The sequence below is a fragment of the Balaenoptera borealis genome (genome assembly GCF_965194805.1).
Source record: "Balaenoptera borealis genome assembly, chromosome: 1".
NCBI classification, from domain to species: domain Eukaryota; kingdom Metazoa; phylum Chordata; class Mammalia; order Artiodactyla; family Balaenopteridae; genus Balaenoptera; species Balaenoptera borealis.
In genome coordinates this window covers 141,246,670-141,266,910 of record NC_138860.1, presented here as the reverse complement: position 1 = coordinate 141,266,910, position 20,241 = coordinate 141,246,670, and the positions used below count along the sequence as shown (strand labels likewise).

The 20,241-nt window shown below is 39.9% G+C and overlaps 1 protein-coding gene and 1 long non-coding RNA gene across 22 annotated transcripts in view; one reads left to right on the top strand and one right to left on the bottom strand.

Moving 5' to 3' along the window:
* The window catches only part of PATJ (PATJ crumbs cell polarity complex component), a 350,711-nt gene that overhangs the window by 286,514 nt on the left and 43,956 nt on the right, over positions 1-20,241 (top strand). For all 21 annotated transcript variants that reach the window (XM_082356311.1, XM_082356308.1, XM_082356317.1 and 18 more), the window contains one exon: positions 18,825-18,908. In XM_082356311.1, the coding sequence (XP_082212437.1) occupies positions 18,825-18,908 (84 nt within the window). The remainder of the gene's footprint in view (positions 1-18,824; positions 18,909-20,241) is intronic.
* Positions 3,559-15,317, bottom strand: LOC309613520. The gene is made up of 2 exons (XR_014235772.1): positions 6,139-15,317; positions 3,559-6,094 (listed from the first exon to the last, which is right to left on the bottom strand). It is a non-coding gene; the product is annotated as an uncharacterized lncRNA (long non-coding RNA).

Sequence of the window (20,241 nt, the reverse complement as noted above, 5' to 3'; positions counted from 1 at the left end):
CTCCCAAAATTTAGGCTTGGCTTTAGTTTGACCATGTTCACGTGTACTCGTAATTTTTTTTTAATTGGTCTAGAATGTTAATTTTTACTTGGATGATGGATCTTTGATTATTCAGTATTTTGATTGTCACTGATCAACAGTGCCATTAAAATGTAAAACTTCCTGGGTTTTGATTTACAAAAATGTGATTAATCAATGTACATGTATTACTTGAATAAGTAATACATGCACATTATTCAAAGTTAAACTGACACAGAGGTTATAAAGTGAACGGTAAATCTCCCTCCTATCCTTTTGCCCTAGCCTTGCCCTTCAACCCCACCCCTGATACCAACCAGGGCTTCCCCCTAGAGACAACCACTCTTACTAATGAATATGCTTTTAAATGAACATTTTGGTATTTCTTTTGCTCATTTTATTTGGTAAGAAGTAAATTGTATATGCCAGATTTACAGTTAAAACAAGTATAGTATCAGTAAAATAATTCTTTCCATTTTTGACAGGAATATAATGTTTCTGTGTTAGTACTGCTGGAGGGGGCAGGGAATCCTGTTCTATTTTTCTGTAATGAATATTAGTCCCCTAAGGCACTAGGCAACTCAAGAACAGCATAGGCTGCAGAAACCAGGGTCTTAATGCCTTCTACATGTTTCCTGGTCATGCTCCTTCTCTCTCCTGCTATCTGGACTGACCTAGAGAATCCTATGTTTAGTTTGACCCTACTAGTGAGCCACCTGAACCTGAATGTGCTCAGAGGCTGGTGTTTATTTATTAAAGGATTTTATTTCCTTCAGCTCAATTAAAGTATTGTTAAAACTTTTCTCCAGGGTTCAGGATAATTTATTTCCTGAATTACTCTCGCTTGGCCTGTGCAGGCAGGAACTGCTGTGTGTAGCTTCCCGTGTGCACTGTGAAGTTTTCATCAGCTTGGGTGGAATTGGGAACACCTGGAGTTAGCCAGCTCAGCGGCCAGTTTTAGCTCCCAGCCCTTTCATGGGATTTTGGCTCCTTAAGGCCCCAGAACTTTTCGACTTTTTTTGTTGTCTGGCTTGGAATCCTCTCTGTTCAGCTTTTGTCATTGAGGAAAGGGGCAAACTCTTCCTTAGAAGCTTCCCTTCAAGTGATTTGGTCTAGGTTATATTTTCAAATTGTGTTTTTAATAATGCCCTCTAATTATATGTGATCTGGCCTTTGAACAGTTCATAGAATCACTTCAGCCATCCAGCAAGCTCCTACTGTACCAGGAGGTAACACGCCACCAGTAGAGGACCAGACCAGTGTTACCCAGACCCACATGCATTCCAGCCTCTTAGACTCACCTCCCCTCAAACTGCTCTCTTCCTGCGCCACCTATCCGCCCATCAAGATTCTGTACCTCCTCCAGCCCCCGCCCCATGTCTTCCCTTGCTTCTCCAGCCTCCATGATCTCTCCTCAGCTGATCTGGGAGCTGATGGCTGACCACCCCTCTCCTTTAGCGCTCAACCATACTTCCTCTCTACCCTTCCCAGCTGGGGCAGGTTCCTTAACCTCTCAGTCTATTTCCTGATCTATTAAAGGGGACTGTAATACCTTGTAGAGTTACCAAGAGGATCAAAGAGATGACCTTAGCCTGGTGCCTAGTACATGGTAAGCAACTGCACATGACATGTGCCTTCTCCAAGCCTCAGTTTCCACGCATACTAAGTAAGCTCAATAATCCCAACTCACTTGGTTGTGGTGAGGATCAGAGACTTTGTAAACAGTAGAAACTTTTATGTATATACATATATATCATTGTTCTACGAAGGCCATCGGGATAGTTTTCAGAGACTGCTGGTTGACCTTGAACATTAGAGATGTCTGCCTCCCATAGCCTGTTGCCTCGTTTTCCCAAAGAGATGTTCTTGAATAGTAAATAAATTGAATTTGTATAAAGTTCTATTTGAAATGAACCAGAGAAATTACGCTTTAAGGAAATTCTTCAGTGAATTCTTTCATAAAGAAAAAGTCACCCTCTGATTTATTTGTTGTAAATATAAGTCTCTTAATAACTGGTTAAAGTAAGACAGCACTAGATTTCCCAGAGGGAATTGGAAGACTTTAATCAGCATGTCTGGCCTAGCTGAATGAGTTTGTTGGCTGATTTTTTTTTTTTCTTTCATTGTTATCGATTTGATTTTTGCTTTGTGTGGGTTGGTTAGATGTGCTTGTCTGCTCTTGGGTCTTTAATACTGTGTACATCTGTGCTGCTGGCCACCAGCTTGAGGGCTTCCACTGCTTGACATCACCTTCTGCATCCTGGATGAGAGGCTGTTTGAGAAATACTGTGCTCTGCTTCTCTTGCTACCATGAGGCAGCCAAAAAAAATTCTTTAAGAGCGTCTTGAGGTTCATAATATATGGTTCTGCCTTTTGAGACTGCAAATCCCATTGTCCTTGGAAGGATAAGCACCACTTAAAAATGAGAAATGAGACACAGCTTTTATTTCCTAACCTCAGGTACCTGATCAAAAGCTGTAAGTTAGACTCACAAGTAATATATAGGCATGATATTTTGGTGAGGCTGAACAGAAGGTGGGTGGAAGGTGCTTTAACAGATAAAACCATTGTTTACCACAATGAGGGTCTTTCTTTTTTCCTCCCCCCCCCACCCCCCACCTCCCGGCTCCAAATTCTGATATGGGACACATAGCCTAATTGACACTCTAGGTTACTTTATCCAGTCAGGTCCTGGGAGTGCATCCAGCCAGCAGGAAGTTAGCAAACAAAGACGAGAGCATATTAAAGGAAATCGTGGACAATGTTGAGATCCACTGACAGAAGCACCTTTGCATTTGCTTATTTGCATCCTGATATGCATCCTTATTTCAGCTCTGGTGCTGGGAAAGAGCACATTCTAAGGGCTGGTGACCCTTCTTAAGCATTTGCCCCAAACCCCACCCCCCCCTCCCCGCACCCATTTAGGGTTTTTGTGCCCTCTTTGTTGTGTGTCCAACAGATATTTTTTTGCCATCTTTAGAGGAATTAAGCCTCTGGGACTTGGTCTTGACACCACATCAGTTCTATCTGCTATAAATAGTTTCTCTGGATCCAAGACAGATGGTTTCTGAGATCACAGAGGGAGATCTCACTTAGCATCTCATTGTATTTGCACCCAGTCATCTAAATAGACCTCTTAAAATACCAAGGTAATGCTGAGGGTGACCCCCTTGGGAAGGTTGAGGAGCACACCTGGACCCAATCCTCAATGACAACCTTTTCTTCTGTTGTTTTAACCATATGATGTATCCCCAGGTCTGCTTTTGGTGAGTGTGGCTCCTCTGGTAGGAAGCATGCATTTGCTCAAAGGCTGCCCTTTGCTTAGTGCTGAGGATACAAAATTGACTGAAATAACCCTGCCCTTAAAGAGCTCACACACTCATTTAAGTTGATTCTACTGCCTTTAATGTTTGTGGTCTATATAGGGGATCAACCAATGAAAAATCCTAACAGGGACTGTTAAAATAGGGAATTTCTCTGGAAAGTGGAAAAAAGTAAATCTGTAGCATGAACTTTCTAGATTTAATTAATACAGGCTAGTTTTTATGTGTTTCTTTTTTTTTTTTTTTTTTCACACACACACACACACACACACTGTATTTTATTTTTACAAGAGATAAATAGACTGACACCAAGCATTGTTTTATGTGTTTCTTGTAAGCAGGTGTCTTAGTCTGTTCAGGCCGCTGTAACAAAATACCACAGACTTAGTGGCTTACAAACAACAGAAATTTATTTCTCACAGTTCTGGAAGCTGGAAGTCCAAGATCAGGGTGCCAGCATGGTCAGATAAAGGCCCTCTTCTGGGTTGCAGGTTTCTTGTATCCTTCCATGGTGAAAGGAGCAAGGGAGCTCTGCGGGGCCTCTTTTATAAGGGAACTCATCCCATTCATGAGGGCTTTGCCCTCATGACCTTATCACCTCTCAAAGACCCTGCCTCCTTTGAGGAGGGGCACTAGGATTTCAACAATTGAATTTGAGGGAGGCACGCAGCCAGGAAACCAGATAAGGCACATTACATAAAAGAGATCGTATATTAATTAATATTTTTAAAATTTCCTTCCATCCATCTATCTAGCCATCTTTTCATCCCGTCTCCCTCCCGCCCCCTTTTTGGTCTTGGAGTGGTAATTTGCATGAAATCCTGTGGCTCAGAAGACTTGGCATATTCTGCCAAATGGAAGACCATGAACTCTTACCTCTTATGATGCTTGCATCATATTTCTTACACCTGTCCTGGAATCCCTCAATGCCCCCTTCTCAGAAATGTTTGCTTACTGACTAGAAGTTTTATTTGCATTGTCCTCAGAAGAACTAAAATATAGCTCTCCAGTGTCATTTATTGGGGTTATTTTATTATCAGCCTTGGGAATTCTAGAGAAGAGAAAGAAAAACTTAAATATTTTATTTAAGTATATTGGCAGACTTGAACTGTTCTTGGGATTGAGCAAATGAAGTGAAGAAAGAATGAGGAAAGTTACTCCAGAACCCTCACTCTGCATTTTCCTTTCTCTGAGTACCATTGTCAAAGGTCCCAGACTATAGACAGTGTTTCTATTAAACCTAACAGGCAGCATGGCAGAGTAATGATGCTGATTCTGCAGTATCAGAATCCCAGATCTTTAACTGTGGTGGGACCTTGGACAAGAGACTTAACCCTTCTAAGTTAAATCTGCTTCTTCCTTTGTAAAACAGTGGTGATGACCAAATCTACCTCTTAAGGTTGGCATGGAGATTAATTAAGATAAAGAATATTAAGGACTTTTCCCAGTGCCTGTCTACACTGAGTTCAGTTATTATTAATTATTGTTAAACATTCGTCTTAAAGTAGATCCTTTGCTCCCTTCATCTGTGTGTCTTTAGTATGTTTCCTGTACATTGAGAAACATGACTCTGTTTCTAGATAATTAGCCATTTTTTTTTCAGCATCAAACTTAAAAAGTGATTCAGGTTCTGTTCTTAATACATAATTAATAAACATCATCTCATTTAACCTTCACAGCAATCCTATAGGAGAAGTAGTAGTATTATCCCCATTTTATAGGTGAGGAAACCGAGACACAGGTAAGCGAGGTAACTTCTCCAAGGACACAATACTCGCAGTTGGTCCAGTTGGAGTTTAATTAGGCAGTCTGACTCAAAAGCCACACTGTTTGGGACCCTTTTCTAGCACTACCACTCTGTGTCGTCAACCTTCACCTGGAAAAGGGAGTTATCCATCTCACCCACCAGACCCTAAGCTCCTTGAGAACAGACCTGTTTATTTTGTATCTTTGGTACCCCATATAGAGCCTTGCACACTTAAAAATATGACTCTAACCAGCCTCATTGTACTCACTCTGAATTCCAGCCATGCCAGCCTTTTTCAGTTCCTTTAATGAGTCTTGTTCCCACCTGATGCAAAACTTTTGCACATGCTGTTAGATCTGTCTGGAGTGCTTCTCTGACCGGTTTTAGCTATAGCTAGAGTATTCTGTTCATTTCTGGGCATAATTATGTGGTTGACAAGAACATTGTTGGAACCACGTTATCTCAGGAAGAATTGAACAGACTGGAAAAGGGAAGACCAGGAGGGACAGCAATGACTTTCTGCAAGCATGTAAGGTTATCTTCTTGTGGATGAAGGATGAGAACAATTCAGGTGCTCCCAAGGTGCCCAATGAAAAACAGCTTTCACATTATTTTAAGGAAGAACTTCCTAAACATCAGCTGACCAAAGATGGCATGAACTGCCTAGGGATAGTGAGTGCCCCATCTCAGGAAATATTTTGACAAAGGCAGGCAGCCACTCTGCAAGGATATTATTATTATTAGACTTTATTTTTTAATCAAGGAGCAACATTTACATTTATAAATCTCTTTTTCAAAATGATAGTATAAGAAAATTAATTCTCCTCCCACCCCCTTTGCATTCCTGTCTCACAAATTTCTTGAAACTTCAAAGTCCTGAGTTTTTTAAACCAGAGAATAAGGCATAATTATTGTTCTGTTGTTTTGTTTTAGGGAAGCTATTAATTGTTATCACTTTTGGAAAGGAAAGTTCATAAATATAAGTCCTAGTTGCTATACTGGTATTCTTCTGGGTCCGGAGATAAGCTTATCTCTTTGCAAGAGGAATACAGTTAGACTAGGGCAATTGTTTTATCTTTATATTCTTGGTACCATCCTGTTGTAAATGAGGTCAGTGGATTCCCTGGATAGATTGTAAAATTTAGATATTCGTAGTATTAAAAAGGCCTGGGAATGTCACATTCAGAATCTTGTCATTTATCTCCAAGTTTCACACCTGTAATTTTTTCACCACCTGATTTATTACCAGTTTAATTCATTCTTATTAAACAGAAGTTCTCTAGGGCAGGTCCATTAGCAAGAAGCATCAAGATAGAAGGACTCTCCCATTTGGACATTATGTGGCGAAGTTCTTCCATCTAGAAATTGACGTGAAGAATATCTGTCCTTTAGCTATAACCATGTGTCAGGTTCTGAAGTGACCTGATTTAACACTTCACCATGCTGCATACCATTGTTTAGCTGTTACAGCTTCTGACCATTTAACTGTAGGACTGTGGCAACTTAAAGCACTAGATATTTTTTAAAGTAAGCAGAGTAGAAAACTATTTTACACTTGATTAAGTGTTTTATCTTGCTGTTCTCCTTCAAATGAACTTTGCACAGTCTGTTTCATGAGGAGCGTGGTTTGCTTTGGCGTGTAAACCCCCAAAGCCAAGTTCCTTTTATTGTTATTGCTTAAGTCATATATTTTTATACAAAACATCTTATTACCTTAGTTTTATTTTAAATCAAAGCAGAGTTTGCAAAAAGTCTATGAATCACACTGAAAGAATGTTAACGAATAGTACCTCTGAATTTCCAGATTTGGGCATTTCTGATCTTAAAGGATATGACTGTAAGCAAAAATATTATGCAAGCTGAGTAAAATTTAGATAAATAAGTACCAGATGGAACTATAGGGACTTATAAACTATAATGCAAATATTATCCCATTTCCTTAAACCTATATTTCAGTATGAAAAATTATATTCATATTGATAAGTATCAACTTTTTGCTAAATCAGACTTGGCAAAGGAACTCCATTTTAAGTAAATATAAAACAGTTTCTTTTCTGAGCTTGAAGAGAAAGCTTTTCAAAGTCTTAAAATGTGAAACATTTTTATATATTCAGAGCAATTTTTTTTTTTTTTTTTTGGCCGCGTGGCTGCACACGGGCTTTCTCTAGTTGCGGCGAGCGGGGGCTACTCTTCGTTGCGGTGTGCGGGCTTCTCATTGTGGTGGCTTCTCTTGTTGTGGAACACGGGCTCTAGGCATGCGGGCTTCAGTAATTGTGGCACGTGGGCTCAGTAGTTGTGACCCATGGGCTCTAGAGCACAGGATCAGTAGTTGTGGCGCACGGGCCTAGCTGCTCCGCGGCATGTGGGATCTTCCTGGACCAGGGCTCAAACCCATGTCCCCTGCATTGGCAGGAGGATTCTTAACCACTGCGCCACCAGGGAAGCCCTCAAAGCAATTCTTATATTAGCTGTTTTATTGCTGGGATTTTCAATCCACATTTTAGTTACCTATAAATAGTGTGCAAGAATTTGCAATCCCTGAGTTTGAGTTTTAGGATAGCTTACCTAGTCCATTGCTTTGACACACACACACACACACACACACACACAGATTGGTATTATTGCTTCCTGTGTAACTGATCATTTAATCCTTACTTTTTTAAAAAAATTAATTTATTTATCTTTGGCTGCGTTGGGTCTTCGTTGCTGTGCACGGGCTTTCCCTAGTTGCAGCGAGCAGGGGCTACTCTTCGTTGGGGTGCGCGGGCTTCTCACTGGGGTGGCTTGTCTTTGTTGAGGAGCACAGGCTCTAGGCCTGTGGGCTTCAGTAGTTGTGGCTCACGGGCTCTAGAGCGCAGGCTCAGTAGTTGTGGCGCATGGGCTTAGTTGCTCCGCGGCATGTGGGATCTTCCCAGACCAGGGCTCGAACCCATGTCCCCTGCATTGGCAGGCGGATTCCTAACCACTGCGCCACCAGGGAAGTCCCTAATCCTTACTTTTACTTTTATGTCAAAAGAGCCTCTATGTCTATTGCTGATTTAATGCTTATTTATGTTATCTATAGTTTATTACGTGAGAATATTTCAGTATTCCAAAATTATAGGTACTGAACACTGTGATCCATTTTCCTTCTCTTTGAAGGGTTTGGTAGGTGCAAGTCTTCATACCCTACCCCAAGCATATTAGAATAGATGAATAAATTGAGATTAGGATATATATAGACTCTTTGTTTCTTTTGTAGCAGAGTTTTATGGGGACTAATTGAAGTCCTGACTGTGTTCTGAGATTCTTAGAAAATCTGTGTTGTGAACTCTATTTAAAAGGGAGCAGAATAGAGAATCCAGATTTTAAAAACTGTGATTCCAAGTATGATAGATAAGTTCTTTTGACTCTTGCTGACTTCCCTTCTATAACTATAGCCCCTTCAGGTTTTCTGAACAGAAACAATTATATATTCAATCTATGAAGTTGGCAAGCAAAACTACATCAATTTGATAAATACTATACTTCTTCTTAAGTAATAATGTTATTGTATTCATGTGGGAAAGCAGTACATTAAATGTACTCCAAATTATAAAATTGTTAAATGAGAAAAAAAATCATCTTAGAACAAAGGAAATAAGATAATTATTGACTATATTCTGCCTTGGGTCCTGCATGTTCTTATGAAATATTGAAAGTAACCTCTTAACCTTTTGCTTCTTATGAATCGATGAGGGTATGCCAAATACTTCTTGCATCAAAGAAGGGAAAAAAAAATTATTGGTCTGAAAGTAGGGAAGATTAGCTACTTTGCAACTTGTCTTGGATCATCTTTGCATTTTACCTTTGTAATTGGTTCAAAAAATATAGATCCACAAAACACACTGAGTATAAGCATAATAACACGTGCCACAGCATAAGAAAAATGCATTAATTCTTCCCACCCTGGGTTAATCAACCCACTGACTCGGTGTACCAAGGATAGCCGAGAGCTGCCTTTGTCCACATGAGTCCTGCCATCTCTATTACAGATAGCATATGTCTGCATTTCTACCTTTATCAGCTTTCACATTAGGTTTCCCAGTTTTGTTGTAGTGAAGTAACACCAGGGAAAAGCAACAGGAGGAAGTACAGTCAGTTCTTCTTATTCATGGTAATTATGTTCTATAAAGTTGCAGCAAACACTGAATTAGTGAATACTAAACCATTGCTTCTAGAGGAAAGACGGGGTTAGATTCCTCCTCCAAACCTCTGGTCACAACATTTTTAACCGATGAGAAATATATAACCTTGTTTTATGTGTGTTTCTGATTAAAGATACTTTATTCAGTACATATTGTTAATTCATTAACATTGAATGGCCAACAGCTCTATAACTCATAATCAAATGAAGGTTGTCTAACACATGTAATTTCTCGGTAAGGCACATGATAGTACAAAAATGTGAAACATGTGGCACTAAGAAGACCCTTTAAGGGAAGCTTGTTTCCAGTATGAGAGCTGAAACAAGAAAGCATAATGTTACCTTGTTCTACCTCAGCTAGGAACAAGTGAATCAAGCAACTCAAATTTTTCACCACTCTGCTCATGTCCTCAAATTACCATGAATGCACCAAGAGCACTGATTTGGGGAAGCAGGGAAATTTGCAAATACAGAATCCACAAACAATATGTTTCAACTTGATTGAAACAGAAGAATCAAAATATTTGGGAACAGGACTCTTGTAGTCTGGTTTACATCTTGTTGGCATTTGGATGGTCCATTGGACTTAGCCCTGAACAGTCCATGACTTGAGAAAAAATAACCTAAAATATCCTTGTTGCATAATCTTTCTTGAAAAGAAGCAATCAGTTATATTGTAGGATCAGCATTTTAACAGGAAAATTAGAAATTAAAAAAATGGACCAAGACTGGTGTCATTCATCCTTAGAGTTGTGAATTTTGATCACTCTGACATATATGTATTCCTTCCTTTATGTGCCAGATGTGCCTCTTAAACCTTAGACATATATGTATTGGGAGCCCTCGTTAGCAGTTATTTAACATCTCTTTGGCTGACACTTTGTTTGACATTACATATATAATCTTATTTCATCCTCAAACTCTAACAGGTAGGATTTCTGAGCTCTGTTTTACAGAGACAGAAACACTGGTTCAGACAGGTTAATTAACTTAATAGAAATATCACAAACCTATGATAAGTGGCAGAGCTAAAATCTGAACACAGTTTTATGTGGCCATAGCCAGTACCATTCCCACCATGTGTTGCTGCCTTCCATTGTTGACGGGCTGGAAGATTCCTCTGGCTGACTTGATAAAGTCTGTAGTAGATTAAAATTGACCATAAATTTTGTGCAGCTTTTTCAGATTCCTCGAATCTGAGCTGACCCATTGACTTGCTTTGACCAATAGTAGTGAAAGTGGCATTGTGTGGCTTCAAGAGGCCTTACAGCTTAGCTCTTGTCCTGTTGAAATACTGCCACCTTGAGAACAAGCCGGGAGTGGTCTCCTGGAGGATGACATACACCATACGGAGAGAGCACTTGGAGGGAGAGGGACGCAGCCATCCCAGCTGAGGCCCCCGCCAACCTAACTGCAACCTCACAGGAGAGCCCAACTGACACAACGTAGAGCGCAAGAACTGCCCCACTGAGCCCAGCCCAAAGCGCCACCCTACAGAATTATGAACAAACAAATGGTTAGCTTTCGTTTTAAGCCACTACGTTTTGCAGCAAAAGATAACTAATACAGTCCGACCCAGCCCCCGTATCTTTCTGATCTCTCTTAGCCTATGAGAGTTGCGATTCTTCTGGTCTGTCATTTAGAAGGAGGTCTTGGGCTTCCCTGGTGGCACGATGGTTAGGAACCCGCCTGCCAATGCAGGGGACATGGATTCGAGCCCTGGTCGGGGAAGATCCCACATGCTGCGGAGCAACTAAGCCCATGCGCCACAACTCCTGAGCCTGCGCTCTAGAGCCTGCGAGCCACAACTACTGAACCCGTGTGCCACAACTACTGAAGCCCACGTGCCTAGAGCTCGTGCTCCACAATGAGAGAAGCCACTGAAATGAGAACCCCACACACTGCAATGAAGAGTAGCCCCCGCTCACCACAACTAGAGAAAGCCCACGCAGGAACGAAGACCTAATGCAGCCAAAGATAAATAAGTAAAATAAATTAAAAAAAAAAAATAGAAAGAGGTCTTATTCCTAGGCGGAGCCTAAGCATGTGTAAAACAGAGGCTTTCTCTGCTTTGCTTTGCACACGGTATGGGTTCATCAAGGTCTAAAGTTTCGGAGCTAGAATGACTTTAGAAGTCACATAGTTCAGCTCTGTGCTTTACTGATGATGATAAGTATCATGAACAAAGGGGTTCATGCAGAACCACTTGCAGAATTGGCTACTGCAGAGCTGTCGGAAAATTTACCTCCTCTCACTCCTAGTTCTGGGTCCTTCTTCCAAACCCTACTGCCTTTTTTTTTTTCAAACCACTTTTTGCATCAAAGTGCAAATCACATTCTAATTGAAATATAATAGGGAAGCTAGGTTTTTTTTTTTAAGTATTTTTTATTTATTTATTTATTTATTTATTTATTTATAGCTGTGTTGAGTCTTCATTTCTGTGCAAGGACTTTCTCTAGTTGCGGCAAGCTGGGGCCACTCTTCATCGCGGCGCGTGGGCCTCTCACTATCGCGGCCTCTCTTGTTGCGGAGCACAGGCTCCAGACGCGCAGGCTCAGTAATTATGTCTCACGGGCCCAGTTGCTCTGCAGCATGTGGGATCTTCCCAGACCAGGGCTTGAACCCATGTCCCCTGCATTGGCAGGCAGATTCTCAACCACGGCGCCACCAGGGAAGCCTGGAAGCTAGGTTTTTGAAGATGTGGTCACAAAGGATTTGGGATAGAACAAAAAACATATTCTAAGACACTCCTCCATTTATTTATATAAATACAGTTTGGAGCCCTTCAACTTTGCTAAAAGTGAGATATACTTTAGCAGTTGTAACCCACACTTTCTTTTTAAACTGTCTAATGGCAGTAGACATCACAAATCAGTAACTTAATACATCTACATGTGTTTTTCAGCGTAGAGTTGAATGTAGTTTTGGTTTGCACATTTTACTACCCCCACTGTATTATCACCTCTCATTGGTTTGGCTTTCCTGCTGAGAAAGTGGTCTACTGTATAGAAGACATGTCTGTATGATTTCTGAGCAGTGACAGCCATAGAGGGGAACTTCATTAAATGACGTTTAAAAGTAGCATTAATCCTGTAAGGCTGCAGATCTGAACCACAGTTTCTTCCACAGGGACAAAAAATGCCCATTTTATATATAACATTTTAAATTCTTCTTTTAGTCCTCATAGGTCTTTCTTGTTAGGAGGGATTTTTTTTCCTGTAAAGCAGGAAAAAAGGATGTAACACTCTTTTTGCATCATCAGTAAATATGTTTTCCACCTAAATGTGAAATTTAATGTGAAACTTTTATGTGGTTAAAATGTCCCTTATGAGTGGGTGTGGGGGCTTTTATGAGTATGACAAAAATTGGATTTAATTCCAGAGCAATCCAAATTAAGTAAAATGTGCCTTCAAGCAGTAAAATTAAGCCATATATACATAGTCCTTTATAATAATGTCTATTATACAATTCTTTATCAAAGTTTTGCCCTAAAATGCTTGTTAAAACAATCCACTGAATATCTAGAAATGAAAACTATAAAATCTCTTTCTATGGAAATAGTTCACCCACACTGCTTATTGGTATCCTTCGGTCCACAGGAGATCCTTAGTTAATTTTTCTAACACATGGCTTCTTTAAGTGTTATAAGCCTATTGTGACAGCAATAAAATTTCCTTTTGCTGAATGATTGGTGTGTTTATGAGTTACTTTATCTACTTGTTGGCAGCTTGAACAGTAAAGAAAATGGTGATTGATGGGCTAAAGTGTCTGATGACTCTGACACTGTCTAAGGATACATTACCATGTGTTGTGAAATTCTTTTCCAGCAATTCAGAGTTTAAATCCCCCTGGAGGTGTTTGTGATTTTTGTGGGGCTCCATGATAATTAATCCCTCATACTTGGCCTTTTAAAATTGCTCTCCAAGCTAAAGTAAATCCTCTGGAAATTCAGATGGATTTAATATCCATGTGTGATGGGTATTTTGGTTGTATATCACTTTTACCATCAGAAACTTGTTTGGGTTAGGGTAAGATTATGACATACTAACCCTGCCAGCTTCCTCTTTCTGGGTCATTTTGATGCCTTTTTCTATCTCCAGCGAATTTCTTGATGATCATTTAGCAAACATTTATTGAGCAAGATACATGAGCAAACACGTATCCTGCTCAGCACCAGGATACAAGGAGGAGTTGGGAACAGTTCCTGTCTGGAAGGGTTCCACTGAGGGCAGGAGGTGGTATAGGAGCTAGATCCATGAACAAGCGATCGTGATACTGTGAGTTCAATAATGCTAAGATATAGTAGTGACCCACAGACAGGTTGATCCACTCTACCAGGGAAGAGAGTCAAAGAAGGTTTCATAGAAGAGGTGATGCTTACCTGGCTCCAGTAGAATTTCATGAAACAAAGTAGGTAGCAGATAAAAGAAGGCACGACCTTCAAGTATTTGGTGCCCTTACTACTTTCCAAATATAGATATATAGACTAACTCTGTAAAAATACACAAGAAACTTAATACTGTATGTTTCTGATTAGGGAAATTGAGTGAAGGACAGGTGCTGGTGAGAAACTTCTCAGTGTATACTGTTTTGAGTCTAATACCATATGCATATTTTATCTATATTTTAAAATAAATAAATACTTATTCTTTTAGGAATGGGGACATTAAGACAGTGGTTCCTTAAACAATATGATGAATTGGCTAGCCAGCTACTTCTTCCTGGCTCTCTGTTTTTTTTTACTGTTGTCCTTAATTGTGGAATAAAGAAATTTTTTTCAAGTTAAACATGTTTCAGATATAGACTGGTGAGGGAGAAGTTTTTAAGCAGAAGATTTTGCTACATCTCTGAAATCCTGCCTTACCCTTCTGCTTAGGGAAAACCCATTGTTTGAGAAACTCTCCAACTCACTGGTCAAATTCTTCTCTGGCTCTAGAGTTGGCAAGTCAAATGAGTAATTTAGAGTTTCTAGGGGACACTATTGGTCTTACCTCAGGCAGTAGGTAAACAGACCATCTTACTCAAATTCCTATTGTCCCAGTGAAAGTCACACAACTACCAAGAGGAAATTACTTTTTTATTATATGTCAGTCTTGTTCATCTATAAATGATTCTCAGGTCTGCCATTAGGAGAAATTAATCTGTTTTCTTAGATTGAACACTTTTTATTTTAAGCATCAATTTATCACTTGTATATAATGTTGTTCTATTTCTGCTCCTGTAGAAAAAAATCATTCAGTGAATCATATGGGTACACAGAAAGAGGACTGAAAAGGTGAAAGGAAGGAAAGAAGGAGATAAGAATAACAAGTGGAATTAAGAAAGACTTTATGTCGGGTGGGGAGAGGGCCTCCCCATCATGCTTTGTGTCATGCAAACCCCTAATCAGGTACCAACACTAGCAACTGAGACTCATAGATCATCACCCCACCTCTATAGCCTAAGGCTTCAATTTTTACTTCAACTGTTGTCTGTTCACTGTCTATAAAATGATCGGCTCATGCCCTCAAGGTTTTTGCTGTGGAGCTGAGGAGACAGTATTTCAACAGAATTGATGCCATATGGAAAATCCCAAGTTTTATTTTGCATTTGTCTTTATACAAGTGCAAAATAAAATATTTAAAGCAGATGAGAAGCTTGCAATAGTGATAGGAACAGAGGCTTTGGTGTTAAACAGCCCCAAGCTGGAATTTCATCTTTTCTACTTAGTAGCTGCGAAGACCTGGTCAAATCTGACCCTTCTGAACCTCCTTTTCCCTAACTGTACATGAGACTAATAACACTGAACTTGCTTAGTTGTTATGAGGACTAAATGGCACAAATGGGAAGTATGTGGCCTCTTTGGCACAGAGATGTTAAATAAGTGAGATGTTATCGCTTCCTTACTATGTGCCGGCATTGTACATGAAGCTTTATGTGTAGATAATATTGTTAGAACCATATAAAGATGGGGAAGCTGAGAGGTTAACAGTCTTCCCATGGCCAGAAGTAGCAGGGCCAGGATTTGGACTGAGAAATCTGACTCCAGAAGCCTAGCTCATAATCATTTGTCTCTACAGCCTCTGTTCAGGTGGAGTGTTATTTAAATGCACAAAGATATGAAGGTGGGAGGGAGTTGGTGGAGGAGAAGGCACTCAAAACTGTGCCAACAAGCAGCTTTTTTAAAAAAAGATTTATTATTTATTTCTTTATTTAATTTATTTTTGGCTGTGTCGGGTCTTAGTTGCCGCGCGTGGGATCTTCGTTGGGGCACGCGGGATCTTTCCTTGCGGCATGCGGGCTCTTCGTTATCGTGCACGAGCTCTTCACTGTGGTGCGCGAGTTTCTCTCTAGTTGTGGCATACAGGTTTTCTCTTCTCTAGTTGTGGTGTGCAGGCTCCAGGGTGTGTGGACTCTGTAGTTTTTGGCACGTGGGCTCTAGTTGAGGCATGTATGCTCAGTAGTTGTGGCACACAGGCTTAGTTGCCCTGCAGCATGTGGGATCTTAGTTCCCCAACCAGGGATCGAACCGGCCTCCCCTGCATTGTAAGGCGGATTCTTTATCACTGGACCACCAGGGAAGTCCCTAACAAGCAGCTTTGCTTGAATAAATAGCTCAAGAGCATTAAAATTAGGAGGATACAATGAGCAGATGAGAATCATGTGTATAATCAACTCCAAATTTTTATTTGAAATAATAAAGGTCAGTCTTTCATCAATGACCCACTATTTCATCTAATCGCAATTTTTTTCAAAGCAAGAAAGAAGTAAAATTTTAATATAGCCTCGTCAAATAGATGTCTAAAATATCCCAAACCAGTGTCTATTTTACTATTCTGTTCTACTATGAACTATGTAAGTTTTGAAAAATAAATCTTTTTTCTTTTCCCAATTCACCAGCCCACATTTCTAATTTGGTCCCTACCTCGCACCTCTATCACCCCCAGTTAATGCAACTGGCCAGAACCACAGTTTCATAGAGCACTTTGGGCACACGAGGGCACATGGTAAGAAATGTGACCTTTTTCTATTGACAGGTCAGAATGCCTCACATTTTCTTGTATTTTCACTGATGACTTTAAGAGAAACCACAACTGTAGTCGAGTAAAAGGAAAGAAAGAAATGGAGTTTTCCATCTAGAAAGACTCATGGACCAAAAACAGATCATTGGCAGTGAATTCAGCATTTATTTGAGCCTATTAACGGTATATTTATTTTATGTATGATAGTTCATTGAGCACCCAGAAAGTATCTAAGAGTTTTGGATTCAGGCTACTTTTACTGATTAAAAACTCCAGTGGGTCTTTTTCTTCCCTTTGAGTATGAACGAAGAGAAATTTCCCAGTTGACTTTTGTAATGTTCCAAGATCAAAGGAGTTTATGCTGAAAATTCAGCTCTGTAAAAGCCATGTGTAGCATAAGTTCAGTCTGACTCTCCCAAATCCAGTGAAAACGGGGCGTTTGGCCACCAAGCTTTGAAAACCAGCATTACAGAGGGTGTAACCAGGAGCTTGCATTAATTTCTCCCTGAACTAGCTTCATGAAAATGGCCCTTAGTGTCACCTTGGCAGTGTTGTTGGGATCGCCTGAAGCCACTGACCCAGCAAATTTCCTTGAAATCATTCCCCTGAAACAGTGCAGAGAAACAAACTCTTGGCAGTATAAATGTTCCCTGGGTCTGGAAATTTCATAAGTCAGAGTTAAAACAAAGAATGGTCTAAAATCTGTTGCTGGTACAGAATCTGAAATGTAAATTGTCTGGATCAAGGAACCTTTCCCGGCTCTTCGGGGCTGCCTCTCTAATTGCTATAATAATAAAGAATGTTTTCAGAACTGTGTGGTGATAAAATGAAAGCATTTGTTATTGGGAAGATATTTGGAATCCAGATGGGTCATCTGGTTAAAGATCTCTGATTTTCTTTGGTTGCTTCTCTACTAGAGCATTTGTACAGGAAACTTTTTTTTTGAAAAGTGGGTTTGGTTTGGAGGTCTTTACCTATCTTATATTTTTGCAAGAAATATTTCATTTATTTACTTCAAGTCAATTTAATTCTAATTCTGAGACTCCACGCTTCTGGACTGAGGTGGAATCAACCTCAGTCATTTTGGAGGTCCATTGGCTCTCAGGGTTCTGGTTCTGTCACAAAGCTCCCCAACGCTGGGGCCCCTGTGGTCATTGTCATCAGTCCACCCTGGTAATCACCAAGCCTGTGCTTACCCAGGCCTGCATGATCTCTTCACGTCTGGAAGTCCTGCCGCTTCCAGGCCCCAATGCTTGGGACTCAGGACTTCTTTCAAGGTGGGATCCATTACGCCTGTAGGCCGCAGCCGTTGACCACTGTCTGCAGGGTCTTGCAACCTGTGTGTGGGCTGGAGGGGCAGGGAATGGGAGGGCACTGGGCAGTGCAGGGCTCAAATCCTCACTTCTCAGGGACCCACAGATCTCTGTTTCTAGTCTCCATTTAAAATTGCTTTTCCTCTCCAGTGGCCTGCCAAGACACCTATCACCTCCATTAACCACCGTCATTTCCGTGCCCTTCAGTTTTATAAGCAGCAGAAAGAACCAATGACTTCTGGTTGCTTCAGTTTTCGGCTCCACAAAAATCCCTGAGGCAAGGGATTTCAAAGCTTGACTTCTTGCTCAGCATTGGGGGAGGCGGGAGGTGGGGGGGGAGGAAAATTGTATGAACGTACACAATTGAATATTTTTAAAGTAGTCTCACCAAAACATATAAATAATTAGGTGTACAGGAGTAAATTATTTGGAGGGATCCTGAGGAAACTGTTGGTGGTGGTTGTCTCTGGGGAGTAGGACTAAGGGCGGGTACAGGAGGCAGTCTCTTTGCATGGTCTACTACACCCTGTGGTTTTGCTTGAGTCCTTTATATTGGTACTTGTTATTTTCATGATGATAAAAAATTTAAGATTATTAAGTCAAAGAAAAACAAAAATTTTTAGTTCAGTAACCACGAAACACTTTCCTCAACCAAACCTTACCTACCTTTACTACTGTCCTGCTTCTGTGGCTCAGAATCCTGAGTTCAGGAGTTAATTTGCCCAAGATTACACAATGGCAGAGTCAGGATTTGAAACCACAGTGTCTTACACTTAGGTCTGTGAATGCCCTTTCCCCTACTCCATGCTCTGTCCTCCAGGGCCAGTTCATTCCCCTAAGTTCTTATCTTTCATTGCCCAAGTAATGAGGTCTGACAAAACCCCTTCATCAGGCCACACTTCTATGCCAAATCCTTGAATACCAATAAATACCTGAAAACATGTTTCAAAATATACCATAAAATGTAACTAAGAATGAGACATCGTTCACCTCAAGTTTATACACAGCAGCAGTGTACACAGTTAACAGTAAAACACATGGGGGAAGTTTAACTTGAAATATTAGGCAAAACCAGTCCTAAAAGAATGAAATAATAAACTTAGGAAAAATTGATTATACCTCTCAATATACCAAAACAAAAATAAAATATGACTTTATTAACAAATAGCAAATTATGGGTTGCTGCCTATGGTTTGGTTGTTGGCTTAAGGAAGCATTTATGGTTGTTAAAAATTAATAAGAACTTGTTTTTTATAGGATGCTATAGTTATCCATGAAGTCTATGAAGAAGGGGCAGCAGCCCGAGATGGAAGACTTTGGGCTGGTGACCAGATATTAGAGGTGTGTGATTATGAATTCTATTTTATACCAGCAAATATGGTTCCTTTAGTGACCTTGATCCACAGTCAGTTTACCTATTCACTGTCTTCGACTCAACTATATCCTTATTATTTCTTTCCCAGTGTAACAAAACATGTACTTTATTCTTTATTTCTTTTTTTGATGTACATCAAATAACTGTCATTAGAATCATGACAGATTACCAACATAAATCTGTCTGTGAAAACTTTCTTTAATTAAAGGGGAAAGTACAACTAAAGGTTCTATAATAAAATGAAACTGTATAGTATTGCAATTTGATTTTTTTGCCTCTCCACCTTACTAAATTCCCTTCTAAAAACACATACGTATACACACACACATAAACATGCACACCTGATATTTTAAAAGACTTGATTGCAGCTTTAAGTATTATTATTTTCTTATCCCTAATAAGTATATTTATGTCAAATGGAGGTCCACGCCATGGTACCTTTGTTTCCTAGCTGATGAAAACGTAGAATCTTCTTCCTTTAGGTGCTATATGGTACTTATTAAAAATTGAAATGCTTAACTTGCCTCTTTTAAAAGGACTCTCATTTAGCAAAGGTGTTAAAGCCTTTTAAAAAGAGCCAACGCAGGCAGTGTCTGAACTAGGAAACGGATGAATGGAAAGTCAATGCCAGGCACTCTGGTAGGTGGAACTAAAGAGCTTTTTCAATGGTGTGAAACCTTTAGGCAACATTTATTTCTTTCATTGGATGAATTTAATTGAATAGTTAACATTTTATGGTGGGCATGTGCATTTTTGCTTTGCAGCTTTAATGTAGCACATTATGAATGACATCATAGAATTTTATTTTTCCCTTTGGTGGTTCAAGTCTGCCTCCCAAGATGAAACCAGAGATATAATTAAAGGTAGAAAACATAGGCAAGAAGGGGTTAAAGGAGAGGCCAAGCTGAGTTCAAATGAAATTCAGGGCAAGTTATAGGGTTTCTCTGCAGGCCTTTACTGTGCTTCATCATTGGATTAGGACATATTCCCAGTGCATTCATTAAGGTGCAAGTGTATGAGGTTAGAAAAATAAATGTAGCCTCTTTGGGAATTGACTTGACTGTTTTAGCATACAACACCATTTTTTAGTGGTCAGGAGTTTTGAGGGGGTTTTTTTCCTCCCTAGATTTTCTAATTAACTGGTGCTATCATAATTGGCTTTATAGAGGAATAGATTGAATATTCAGAAGAGTACAGATGCATACATGTCTTGATAGTTAACATAATTTGTAAGCCCACAAATTTTTCTGTAATGGACACGTGGAACTAAATCTAATATGTGCATTTCTTGTTTATGGC